Source organism: Corvus brachyrhynchos, unplaced genomic scaffold (assembly GCF_000691975.1).
Source record: "Corvus brachyrhynchos isolate BGI_N302 unplaced genomic scaffold, ASM69197v1 scaffold116, whole genome shotgun sequence".
Lineage (NCBI taxonomy): Eukaryota > Metazoa > Chordata > Aves > Passeriformes > Corvidae > Corvus > Corvus brachyrhynchos.
This window is the reverse complement of record NW_008240221.1, coordinates 16160276-16172665: the sequence shown is the minus strand read 5'-3', so window position 1 is coordinate 16172665 and position 12390 is coordinate 16160276. Positions and strand designations below refer to the sequence as shown.

Below are 12390 nucleotides of genomic sequence, written 5' to 3'. Positions count from 1 at the left end.
GTGTCCACTAGGACCCAGGCAGTGCCCGTCCCCTGTGCTGGCACTGCTGGGGCACCTCCAGTGCTGGGGGCAGCTCTGGGACCCTCCTGACAGGAGAGACCTGAAGGGGCTGGAGAATGTCCAGGGAAGGGAACGGAGCTGGGGAAGGGGCTGGAGCACCAGGAGCAGCTGAGGGAGCTGGGAAAGGGGCTCAGCCTGGAGAAAAGGAGGCTCAGGGGGGACCTTGTGGCTCTGCACAACTCCCTGACAGGAGGGGGCAGCCAGTGGTCAGGCTCTGCTCCCAGGGAATGGGGACAGGACAAGAGTAAATGGCCTCAAGGTGCACCTGGAGAGGTTTAGATTGAATACTAGGAAGAATTTCATCATGGAAAAGGAGGCAGTAGTGGAGTCATCATGCCTGGAGGAATTTAAAATACATGTAAATGTGGCCCTTGGGGGCATGGTTTAGAGGTGGCCTTGGTAGTGTTGGGTTAATGGTTGAACTCAATGATCTCAGAGGTCTTTTCTGACCTAAATGATTCTATGATTCTATACCTTGTCTGCTATAAGTAGAAATGCAGGAAAAGACATATTTCATTTAACTGCAGCCATTTGGAAGCTTGTTGTATAGTTTAAGATATTTATTTGGGGTCGTCTCAATATTGGTCTCCAACATAAATGGATTCACAGTTAATTCACTAGTTAGTGAATTCCCATTCCCATTCACTAGCTATTGGATCTACATGGCTGGTATGGCATTGCCACCTAACTTTCTGACAGGTTAGACTTGTATCCCAGCAGGATTGCCCCTTCCAGGCTTTCTTCTCTGTCTTTACTTCTCCTGGAAGTACTGGGGAGAGTCTCCCAATAAAGGTGATTCAAGCTGTTCTCACCAGAATCCTCCAGCAATGAAAATTAAAATGAATAAAGAGTAAAACCATGTGAATTTAGTCTTCAGAGAGGATGGCTCAGAGTCTCTGTCACTTGTGACACTGGGCATCTTTGCAGGTCAATAAGGCACCTTCTGATGTGTAAGAGAGTTTAATGTTTCTCTGCATTATGTGTGGTGTTCTGCTGCTAGAAATGTTCTCCTGAATACCTGTGCAGGTGCTGATAACTGTGGCAATAATGTGTTTGTTGTCATTTACTTGCTTAATTAGCAGCCTAATATCCTGGTCCAGTTAATGCCCATAAGAGGAGGTTTATTAGTGGTACGAAAGCTGTTTAAGCCTTATAAACTCCTTCCAGTTTCATTGGTCTGCCAATATCTTCTGGTTGAGTGATTCTTTGCTGATTCACACTTCGCTTTGCTGTTGCTGTTTCTCAGCTGAATGTTTCTGGGTAACCAGAAAGTGCTTTGCCTAAGTGACAGACTCTAGAAAAACAAACAAAAAAAAGTAAAAATCACTGAATTGATTTTAAAAAAAGAAAGAAAAATATATCTGGGATAACTGCTTCGGTGATTTTGCATCATCTCCAAAGCACTAGGGGGGAAAAAAGCAACAAACCAACCAAAAATTGCAAATACAGGCAAATTGCAGGATGACATGAGTTTTAGCACTGTCTGTCTTGGGTTAGTAAGCCATATCTAGTCTGAGAGGTTGGATAATCTGCTAAGATGTGTAGTTGTAAGGTAACGCTTCAAATATTGAGAAAAAAATATTCAAGGAATGCTTAAAAGAGGAGGTTTTTTTAAGCTTAGTGTCAGCTCAAATGCCAAAACTGAGAGGAGTCTACAGAGACCTTAAATCTAAAGGGTTTACGACCACTCATGATATCAGTGCTAATGTTGATCTGTTCAGGAAGGATATTTTTTCCTCTGACTAGGTAGGGCAGGAATTAGTGCAAAGTTCTGGTGAAAAAGGGGGTTGACTTCTCATTTGGATGCTCAGAAGAACTGCTGTAGTAAAAGTTCACCCATTTTGTGAAGGATTTAATCATTCTGCAGCAGCCCTAGCTACAAACTGCAGGCAAAGAGCAGCCCTTCGAATTACATAGGATTTTTTTTGAAACTTTTAACCAATCAAAAGGGAGTGAGTAATCGCAGAACCACAGAATGGTTTGGGTTGGAAGGGATTCTAGACCTCATTCCAATGCCTTGCCATGGGCAGGGACACCTTCCACTAGACCAGGTTGCTCCAGACCCCACCCAGCCTGGGATGAGGCTAATAAGAAGGCTCCACCAAACTTAATGAAGATCCTAAAAGTTGAACCTGAGGCCCATGAGTCCGGTGGAGGGAAAATACTTTGGCAATGTAGAAGTTGGTACCTTGGCTGTTACCACTTCTCTGCACTCTTCCTCTTCCTTTATTCCTACATGCTGTGTCTCTCTTTTTCTCTCTTTTTACAGCACTTGGGGGAAAATATTGTTTCTTATGATATTTGTAAAGAATTACAAAAATGTAAACACATTGTGAGGGACATCCAGCACAGCTACTTTAATTCTAGAACTCTATAGGTTGCAAAATGACAGAGTTCAATGTAAAAATGTAATTACTTTTTTTTTTCCTGCAGAAAAGAGGCTCCAGACATTCCTTATAATTTAAGTGTGACTGACAGTAGGAATAAGACAAACACAGTCAATTATGTCCCTGATACTTTATCAAACCTGTATGGCTGGATGGCTCTTCTCTTGGATAAAGAGACTTACACATTGACATTTGACAACCCTTTGGCCAGCAAACGGCTCCAGGTAACACAGGAAGATTTTATAATTTCAAAATTATATCTGGAAAAGACAATCACACTTTAATCTCTTTGGGTGAGCAGAGAGAAAAAAAAAAATTAGTTAAGTGCACTGAGAAAGTCTCTCTGTATTTATAAGATTAGATAAGATGACCTAGTCCCTGAAGCTCTCAGTAGTAACCTGGACCAGGAAGGTCATGGAATTGTGGAATGGTTTGGGTTGGAACAGACCTTACAGCTCATCCAGTTCCACTCCCTGCCATGGGCAGGGATGTCTTCCACTAGACGAGGTTGCTCCAAGCCCCATCCCACATGACCTTGGATGCCTGATGATTATGGATATCTTTGGTGAAATTTCAGTGTGGTCCTCAGGAAACAACAGGATTTTTACTGCTTTAAGATATGTCGAAACACATCTTTCAGAACATATTGTTCCTTTGAACCTTTCAAAGGTGATGTGGGGAGTTGATTTTTTCTGCATTTACCTTCTGCTTGGTTTTACATCTCTTTTCATGTTTTCAATACACGTTGCCTCTGAGGAGAACCATCCTCTCTGCCCTTTAAGTTGAACTCCATGGAGCTCTAATCACAGACCCAGACATGCTTCTTTTGGTTCCCTCTTCTCTAGTACTCAGTGACATTTAGCAACTTCAAGGCTGGGAATTACCTGCTGCTGGAACACAAGGATCTTCCTTCCCATCTGGAGGCCATGGTATCCTGTGGGACAAGGAGGGGACAGCCACTCCAATTGCTACCTTCGTACAGACACCACAGGAGCTGTGATTGGCATCTTGACAGCAAACTGGGGAAGTTCACCTATTTGGGTAAGTGCAGTATCAGGGTTGCAATGCACATTTTTGATAAGAATGGTGACAGAGCTGATGTCTTTTTAATTTAAACCCCAGATCTACTCAAGGCCAGCTTCCAATGGCCTTTCAATAAGTGAGAGGTCCTTCAAAAGGTTTATCAAATAGGTAAGTGCACATCAGGTCCATCCCTAACTGATCTATCTGATGCCTGACCTATCAACAAAAGGAATGTGTCATAAATAGTGGGTGATGTGACATCAGTTGTATTGATGCCATGATGATTTTTTGCCTTTTCTTTTATACTCCTTTTATACCTTTGTACAACTTCTGTACCCTCAGTGCTTTTTGCCTACATTCTTGGACTTGTTTGTCAAGCTAGGACACTCAACATCTTAGAGGCTTCGTAGTTAGGGATCAGTGTAGCCCAGACCCCAAGGTCCTCTCCAGAACACATTCTGTAAACTGAGATAGAACCATCCAGGGGAAGGCTCCTTGGGGATGGGGGCTCATTTGAGCCTCTCATTGGGGAATCTTTGATAGATATGCTAATTAGTAAGGCCTGTAATGTTATACCAGATCTTTTGGGGGTGTGCATTGTGGTGTGCATGGAGGTGCATTTGACCTGAACGTAGTGCACCTAAGGATCTTTAAAATAAATACCAAGGTAAAATCCCTTTTTCCCTTCTAACTGTGTTTGACTCTTGATTTTAAGACCAGGAAAAGGCATCAGTATTTGAATTGGATTTTTGGAGTGGTAAAGGCATTAAATTCCACTAATGACCTTTGCTGTCATCTGGTCCTATATCACAGGTATCATTAATAAATCATGGTCATCTTTCTAGGCTGAGCCCTCTGAAGGCAATAGAAGTATTGGGAGAGAATTTTTCCAAGGACTGAAAACTTCCGAAGACATCACAGGCCTTTGCATTTGAGTATGTGACCTTGTACATGAGATCATGGAGTGTGGTGGTCATTTTTTTTTTGAAGAAATGGATCTTTTCCATAATTCCCATTCTCAAGCAAATAATTTTATAAATGTCTACGCTCTATGTGCCAAAGGCAAGATAATGATTGTTGCCTTTATTAACAACAGCAGAACCAGGAATCACAAATATATTTTGGTGTCTTTGAGAAGATTGGCTTGTCCTTTATGACTCATATAGGGAAAAAGAAAAGATGATAATTTTCATAATAACAGATTTTTTATCACTTTTTTAATCCATTAAATTTAATGAATTTCCCTTGATTTTGCACTATTGAGATGAGATGCAAAAGACTCTCTCATGTAGGATGTCTTTAGAACAATCATTGGAGAGGAAAACACACCTGGAATGAGGGCAGGCAATCCACCTAGCTTGGTCTAGCAACAGTGAAAACCAACCAGTGTACATTTGTGAAAAATGGGAAAGCCCGGACCTTCCCCTCAATCAGATCACACTTGCTGTGTCCACCCCTGGTCCTTCAGCAACTGCCACACCACAGCTTGTGTTTAACATTTTAGCTCTCAAAAGGGCCTGGACGCACCCAGGCTTCAAACTAGAAAAGATCCCTGTCCCGTGCTAAATCCCAAACTCTGCTGGGGAGTCTGCCTGGTCTGGGCCAAAGCTGTGCCAGGAATTTGGCCAGCATTATAACCATGTAGTTTATTAGGGACCTGGTCTTAATTCTGTGTCCTGGCCCTGTTTAAATACAGTTCAGGTATAGATTGGCTACTATAAATTTAACTGTTGTGTCTAAGCCGTGCCAGAGACCATGTCAAGTATTTACTGAAAGAACAAAAATGTTTTATTATTTCAGTTTACTAACAGTATAAATTTGTTCTTTCAAGTATAGGAGTTGACTGCTTTTCAGTTTGCATATGCTGAATTGAACTGTCAGAGCAGCATGGGCAAGCTCAGAGGATGGCATCAGTATCTTGGCCTCTGCTGTTGAAAACAGAGGAGATGACAGTCTTGGGAAGACTGGGACAGAAGTGATCTGACCGGCATATGTCCCTCTTGCATCACAGATACTTTCTTGTCCTTCTCTTGCCTTACTTTCATCTTGATTTTTATTACGTGAAGAGCTTGTTGTGTCTCCTCATTTAACAGAGAGAGAAACAATCATCCAAAGTACACGAGGGGAAATTTATGAAAACACCTAACATGTATAATTCATGCTGTGAACATTTTCTGCTAGGACTTTTACAGGAGTAAGATCAATAATTCAGTGTCGGGTACCTAATATCTAAGCTGTCAGTGTAGGGTGAAAGTTTGAAACAAAGCAAGCAGATTCCTGGCCCTTGTGTGAGATTTAATTTCTCTCCTCTCCGCTGTGCAGGCTGAGAGGGTGAGGTTAATTAGCCAGCAGAGCAGACTCATGGCATGTGGTGGACTTTCCATCACTCAGGGTCCTTAGATGATGCTTGGCCATCTTTTCAGGGAAATATGCTCCAGCTCTGCGAGAAGCTATTAGAAACCTCATGAGGCGAGATTCATGCCCCGTAGGAGGTCAGAGAAAGCTGCCACAATAGTCCCTTCTGGCCTTAAAACCCCACCAGTCCACCCACCGACCCGGAGAGGACAAGGCTTGAAGGTCTGGCCTGCAGAACATCTTCCCACATAACTCTGCAAGTTGGCTTTTTAAGAACTTTTTTTTTTTAATATTTTATTTACATTTAACTATATGAAATAATTAGCCAACTAATTAATCCCGTTTACAAGCTTTGTCGGATTCTTCAGCTGTCAGTCATGCCCGAGCCCGGGGCCGGCGTTGAGTCTTAGCTCCCTCCTTCATCAGACTTGGTCTCCATGGCTACAGGCTGCATCTGCTGACACCCCACTCTCTATTTACTGCTTAATTAAGAATTTCACGCTCAGCCCTTATCTGCTGCTAAGAACAAGAACACACTGTTAAGAAACTCCAAATTTAGGCTGCTGCACAAGGAAAGCCTTTCTTGTTGTCCTGACTGCGTGGAGCCTCTTTAACTACCCTCTTGGCAACTGCGCTGCCACCCTTCAATCAAAAATCATTAAATGGGGCAGAGATAATGAGCATGTAGCATATCAAAAGGAGGATGTTTGCTCGGGCTAAGGAGGAAAAGCTGTAAGGGTCTATAAGCAGCCGCCACTTCAAAGGGAGAAGGGGCTGATAAAGAGTCATTTGTTCCTGTTTGACTTATGTAAAAGGTCTGGTATGTCGCAGCCCCGTCTAGCAGACGCGGGTCCCCCCTCTCCCGGCTCGTGTGTCAGCGCTCGGGCAGCTGGGCGCAAACAGCATCAGCCCAAGCATATAATCACTTGACTCCGCGGCGACAATGGCCACTTGTAGGGGGTGGCGGAGGGAGGGCTGGGGGACAATGGCAAGACAATTATTGCAGCTGCTCGGGAGGGCCATAATTCTTCCTGCCCAAAGTCGGCGGCTCTCGCGGGGCGGAGGGGAGAGCTCCAGCCTATTAGTCATCCTCCAACTTTTGGAAGCACTTCGGTGGGGTTTCGACAGCTGCTGGTGTACCACCTCTTTGCAATAATTGTACATTCTGGCAGGGGTCAACTCACTTTTGACCCTCTGCTTTTGTGCCTCTCAGAAAGCCTTTTAGGGCAAACTGTGGGGAAGTGGCAGGGGTGCATTACATCCAAAATTAACGTTGGTAAATACGGATCAGATGCCAGCTCATTCACGAGCAGGCTCCTGAATTCACACAGCCTTTTACTCAGGCCTGCATGGGGGAGAAAAGGGGGAGAAGGGGAGGGAAAACCCCGTGACTGAGAAGATATTGTTATTCAAACGAAGCAGGCAGCTGAATGAAGCCACCTTGGCCAGAAGTTTGCATTGGGCTCAGGCTTTCTCCGTGCCCTCTTCCATCCAAAATTGCCTGGCGTCCTGCAAGTGTTTGTTTATCTTTGGGGGAGAAAAAAAGGTCTGTCTAACACAAAAGGCAAGAAAATAGACCGTATGGAGGGGATTAAAGGAGTTAAGTTGCACTGATGGCTGGAGTTCTGTAAATGAGGCTTGGGAGCAGGAGAATGCAGGGGGTGCTGAATGGAGGGAGAACTAATGGAGAATGTTTCTGTTATGTGGGCAATGATCCTATTAACAAAGATAGTCACTGCTACCTACATACATGAAACTCTGTTAACCAGCCTCTAAGCCCTTTGAAAATCACCTTTTCAGACCATTTTAAAGGAATCTGCATCGAAGGACTGATTACCACATGTCCCTGCAGGATGCTGGGTGAAGCAGAGACAGAGAGCTTGAAACATCCCGTGCCAGTCATTTCTACATCACCAGCTTTGCTTTGACATGATTCATAGTATCACTCTGATTTTCTCTGGGACACCCTGTGTCTTAAGAGAAATGACCCTCAAAGGTCACTGTGGGCCTGCAATTGTGGTGTGACTCTGGAACACTCATGGGCTTGGCTCAACCACGTTTCAGGAGAGTGAAACATGATATGACCATGCTGAATCAAAAAAACCCCACTTATTGTAACAAGGGTGGTGGAAAAAAACATCCCACTGGGACATCTGGGATATTTTTAGGAGAAATATCCTTTGTAAATTGCAATAATAACATTATGAGCTTTTTAAGTCTGTTACAAATTTCAGCATATGGTGCCACAGTGTGGTACTGCTCCTTGGTTAAGGACTCTGGGCAATACTGGAACTGGCTAAAAACCAGAGAGATGTTGTTTCCTTTTTGTTCACTTTTGAAATGTTTAAACCATTTTCTTTTGGAATGAAACAAAGTGTTGGCTTCCTTCACCTCCAGATTTCTCTCGGCTCTTTTTTTTTTTTCCTAAAATTGAAGTGCTAGACAGAAACATTATTGAAAACATCACTGAAAGGATTATCAAATTTTTATTTATCCCAAATACATTTTTCAGTAGACACAACTTTTATGGAGATGGGTCATCCTGCTGACTTTGCTCAAGCTACTCATGTGTGAATTGTTAAGAGGGCCTGAGGCTCAACCTCGTTACTGCTGTGTCAGAAGCAGGTTTACAATTTCCATAGTTCTTAAAAAAATAATTTGATTACACTTATTGTCTTTTCTAGATTCCTAAAGAATGATCTCACTTCCATTAGGCTCTGTGGGTTTCTGTAATTGCTTTGTATAGGAGGAAAAACTCTCTTAAGAATATTTGTTTCTAATATTAAAATACAGAAAATAAATAAACACAGATATTTTCTGCAGCCCTATTGCTTGGGGGTAAAGGAGAATCCTAGGAGAAAGACATGAAGAATGGAGTTAATTCTTTACAGAGGACTGATTGTACAGGGATGAGTCTTTTCTTCCAGCCAGATAACACTCACCCATACCAGTTGTTTCAGAGGGCCAGTTGACCAGGTGGGGGCTACTCAGTGGCCTCCATGATATGAAAGTCAGTTTTCAGCAAAGAAGTGGCCCTTGTAATCACAGAATAATGAAATGTTTAAAGTTGGAAAAGACCTGCAAGGTCACTGAGCCCAACCTGTGACTGATCCCCACCTTGTCACCCAGACCAGAGCAGAGGGTGCTGCATCCAGTAATTTTTTTAGCAGTTCCAGGAGTGGTGACTCTACAAACTCCCTGGACACTCTGTAGCAGTGCTTAACCACCCTTTCCAAAAGGAAATTCTTCCTGATGTCCAACCTGCACCTCCCCGGGCTTAGCTTGAGACCATTTCCTCTTGTCATGTTGCTAATTACCTGGGAGAAGAGACCGACTCCCACCTGGGTACAACCTCCTTCCAGGGAGTTGTAGAGAAGATCGAGGTCCTCCCTGGGACTCCTTTTCTCCAGGCTGAGCCCTGCCAGCACCCTCAGTTGCTCAGTTTTTGTAATAGACACGAAGAGACAAAACAACCAGGAGGGTGGGTGAGCTCGTGTCCTTCTGGCATGGAAGCAGAGAAACCAGAGATTGTAGCAGTTGCAGAAATGAGATTATGAAATGCCCTTTTAATCCTGCCAGGGTTGATTTTTTGACTATGTGATGTCTGCAGGAGGAACTTTATGGAAATGACAATCTGCTGTAAGCAAGAATCTGTGTCCATCAACCCATATATATATATATACATATATATGTATATATATAATTGTATCTATCTATTTATATGCATATAAAATGGTTTTCTACACCTCTTCTCCTTACTTCGGTGCCCCCATGATATCATATTTCCAGGTATCTCCCATAACAGATCCTCACAGAGGATGACGAAACACCCTCTCCCAGGTTCTCCAGTTTCTGGAGGTGTGTCTCACTGTGTTGTTGATTGTGCTGTCTAAAAAGTTTTGATTTCCCGGTGATGGATGTTAGCTCAATTGATATTAAATAGCATGGAGCTGCTTGTTATTTGTAAGTCAGGCTATTGGAGCCATTTATCCTAGTTTCAGCCCTTCCTAATATCCACAGGCAAAATTCCGAGTCACTGCAAAGCTGATAAAAGACTGAGTTGCTCCTCCTTCATGTTCACTCAAGGAGCCCTGAACCAGGAGAAAGTTACCAGGAGTATCATCCAGAAGGCCTATATTTATGATTCACAGCCCAAACATCCAGGAGGAGCCGTAATAAGGCAGAAAATTGATGAGCCTTATAAAGGTTTTATACAACTAAACCCTGGAGCCTTATAACTACATTTTGCCAAGAGTCACCTTAATTCAATGTTTACTAATGGCGTCCTTCATCTGTAGTGCCTGTATCTCTTCCTGTCCTGGAAAACCCAGTGATAACGTACTCAGCAGCAAAACAAAACCACCAGAAGGACTGTGTCACTGCAGCCTTGATTAATCCCAACGCCTTTATCTTTCTTGATCAGTTTTTAGGAGTGGGAAAAAGCAACAAAACACCGCTGATTCACAACTGTTGCACTTTACATAAATTGATATTAATAATTGTGGAAGTTACAAGGACTTTGAGAATTCTGAGGAGAATTCTGTCCCTGATTCCTATGCTCATGTGAAGGGTATAAATAACTCACAATGGTTTGAGTTGTCATGCTCTGTGGTGGGATGACACTTCAGCTACGAGAAACTTTTATTATTGCCCTGACTCTGGACAAGGCAAAGATAAAGCTCAGTGCTGAATTAAGTCTCAATGGTTCCTTTCTTCCCTGTGTAAGGGGATTGAACCCCTTTATGAGGTTTATGCACCATATTGATCAAGTTTTATGTCCCCTCAGGATTTAATTAGAACAGCTTTTCTCTGAACAATACAAACATCTTTAATTAGATTATTTCACTCTAGTGCCTGCAAAAGTAAGCAAAAAAAAAAAAGAAAAAACCAACCCCAACAAACCTCACAAAATATATTTAGGCAAAAAAGGAAAAAAAGGATAGTGTCAAGGCTTGGTTGTCTTGTTTTTCCTAAGCCTATCAGCTTTGGCACTTGGTTTACCCCGTGTAGGTGAGATGAAAAAGCACCATAACCATAGAAGTGTGCACAGATATATTGTCTGAAAGCCACAAGAGCCGTGTCAGAGACTTTAAATTAGCAGTTTCATGTCATATTTTCCCCTCAAATGTTCACCTCGTGGCCACTCAAGGCATGATGCTGTTCAGTGTGAGCTCTGTGTGATGGTTTGGGGCAGATTGACTTGACTGATTTATGGATCAGATCCTGGCTACCATTGGGAGAGAAGGTGTCACTGAAGAACAGGGCTGAGGCACCTGATTACTAATTAATCAGACATGAGAAAAACCTCATGGAATCAGTTTCTATTTAATTATGGAAGCCTCATTTGGCATAGGAGCATATGCTGCTAACTCAATCGAGTGCTTTCAACTGACATCAAATAGTAATTATCAGAAAGAATCAAGTTTTTTGATTATTCATACTAATTTATTGAACACTTAAAATTAATGAACCTCAGTTATTTTAAATTTGCTCAGTTGCACTGGGAGAAAAGGAGGGAAGTAGGGAAGGATGGGCTTCACAATTTAAAAGTACAGAGACTTGTTTAAAGATAAAATAAGTAAATTACAATATGGCATGAAATCCCATCGGTGGGTTGACACACACAGAGGAAAGTTCCAGGCATGTTCTGGAACTGAGGAAAGTTCTGACAATGGCTTCATTGATACAATTATTCTTTCCCCCCCCAAAAAATCTTCCAACAACACTTTAGGGTCACCATAAGGGGCTGGACAGAGGATAGGAGATTTATTTGTTTGTCAGAGTGTTTCTATTTTAACCTACAGTTGTTCCAGTCTGGTGACTGAAAGGAAGTGCCTTTGTATGCCACTGAAGATGAAGAGGAGGTGGGATTTTAGCAGGGTCTGAAGCAGCTTTCTCCTGCTCCTCTTTGATTTGCATTATCCTGGCCCTTCTCCTGCTGACAATACATGGGCACAAAGGTTACCACTGTGATAATTGCTGCTGACCCCTTTTCACAGCAGAGAACACAGGGTCCCTGTCTACAGTCTATAAAGTCTGACTAATTAAAGCATCTCTTTCAGATAGCAGATTTTGGGAGCAAAAAAAAAAAAAAATCAAAATCGAACTACAAAACAAAAGCTGTAATTCGCTGTTTGAGCCAGTCAATACATTATGCATTCAATGGTGTGATATCACTTGTGTGAGTGGAACTGCTGTGGATTTATAGTGGGATAAATGAGATTCGAGTTCCAGCCTAGAATTTCCGATTGTTGAATGTTTTCTTTTTAGCTGTTTCTAATGAGTTGTCTTGAGACCTTCCATATCTGTAAATTAAAGTGTGTTTGTTTAATCCTTTCTCAAAGTACAAAAAAGGACAAAAAATGCTTAGAAAACATGTACAGTTGCTCTTAAAAAAATGTTTTTGTAAGAAATGTATGATGTTGTCAGGAATTCATGGGTAGCAATTGATCTAATAATTTTTTTGTGTGTTAATTTGAAAGGCCTTGCTGTAACTCCCTAAAATTCTCTGTGTTCAGTCACAGGAGCTGACTTAATTCAGGTCACACTGAAAGAGAAGGAAAGA

At 42.3% G+C, this 12390-nt stretch overlaps 1 protein-coding gene across 1 annotated transcript in view; it reads left to right on the top strand.

Annotated features, from left to right (window-relative positions):
• The window catches only part of PKHD1 (polycystic kidney and hepatic disease 1 (autosomal recessive)), a 237153-nt gene that overhangs the window by 129937 nt on the left and 94826 nt on the right, over positions 1-12390 (top strand). The window contains exons 48-50 of the mRNA XM_017745072.1: positions 2494-2671; positions 3293-3488; positions 12344-12390. The exon at positions 12344-12390 is cut by the window's right edge and continues 16 nt beyond it. Coding sequence (XP_017600561.1) covers positions 2494-2671; positions 3293-3488; positions 12344-12390 — 421 coding nt within the window. The remainder of the gene's footprint in view (positions 1-2493; positions 2672-3292; positions 3489-12343) is intronic.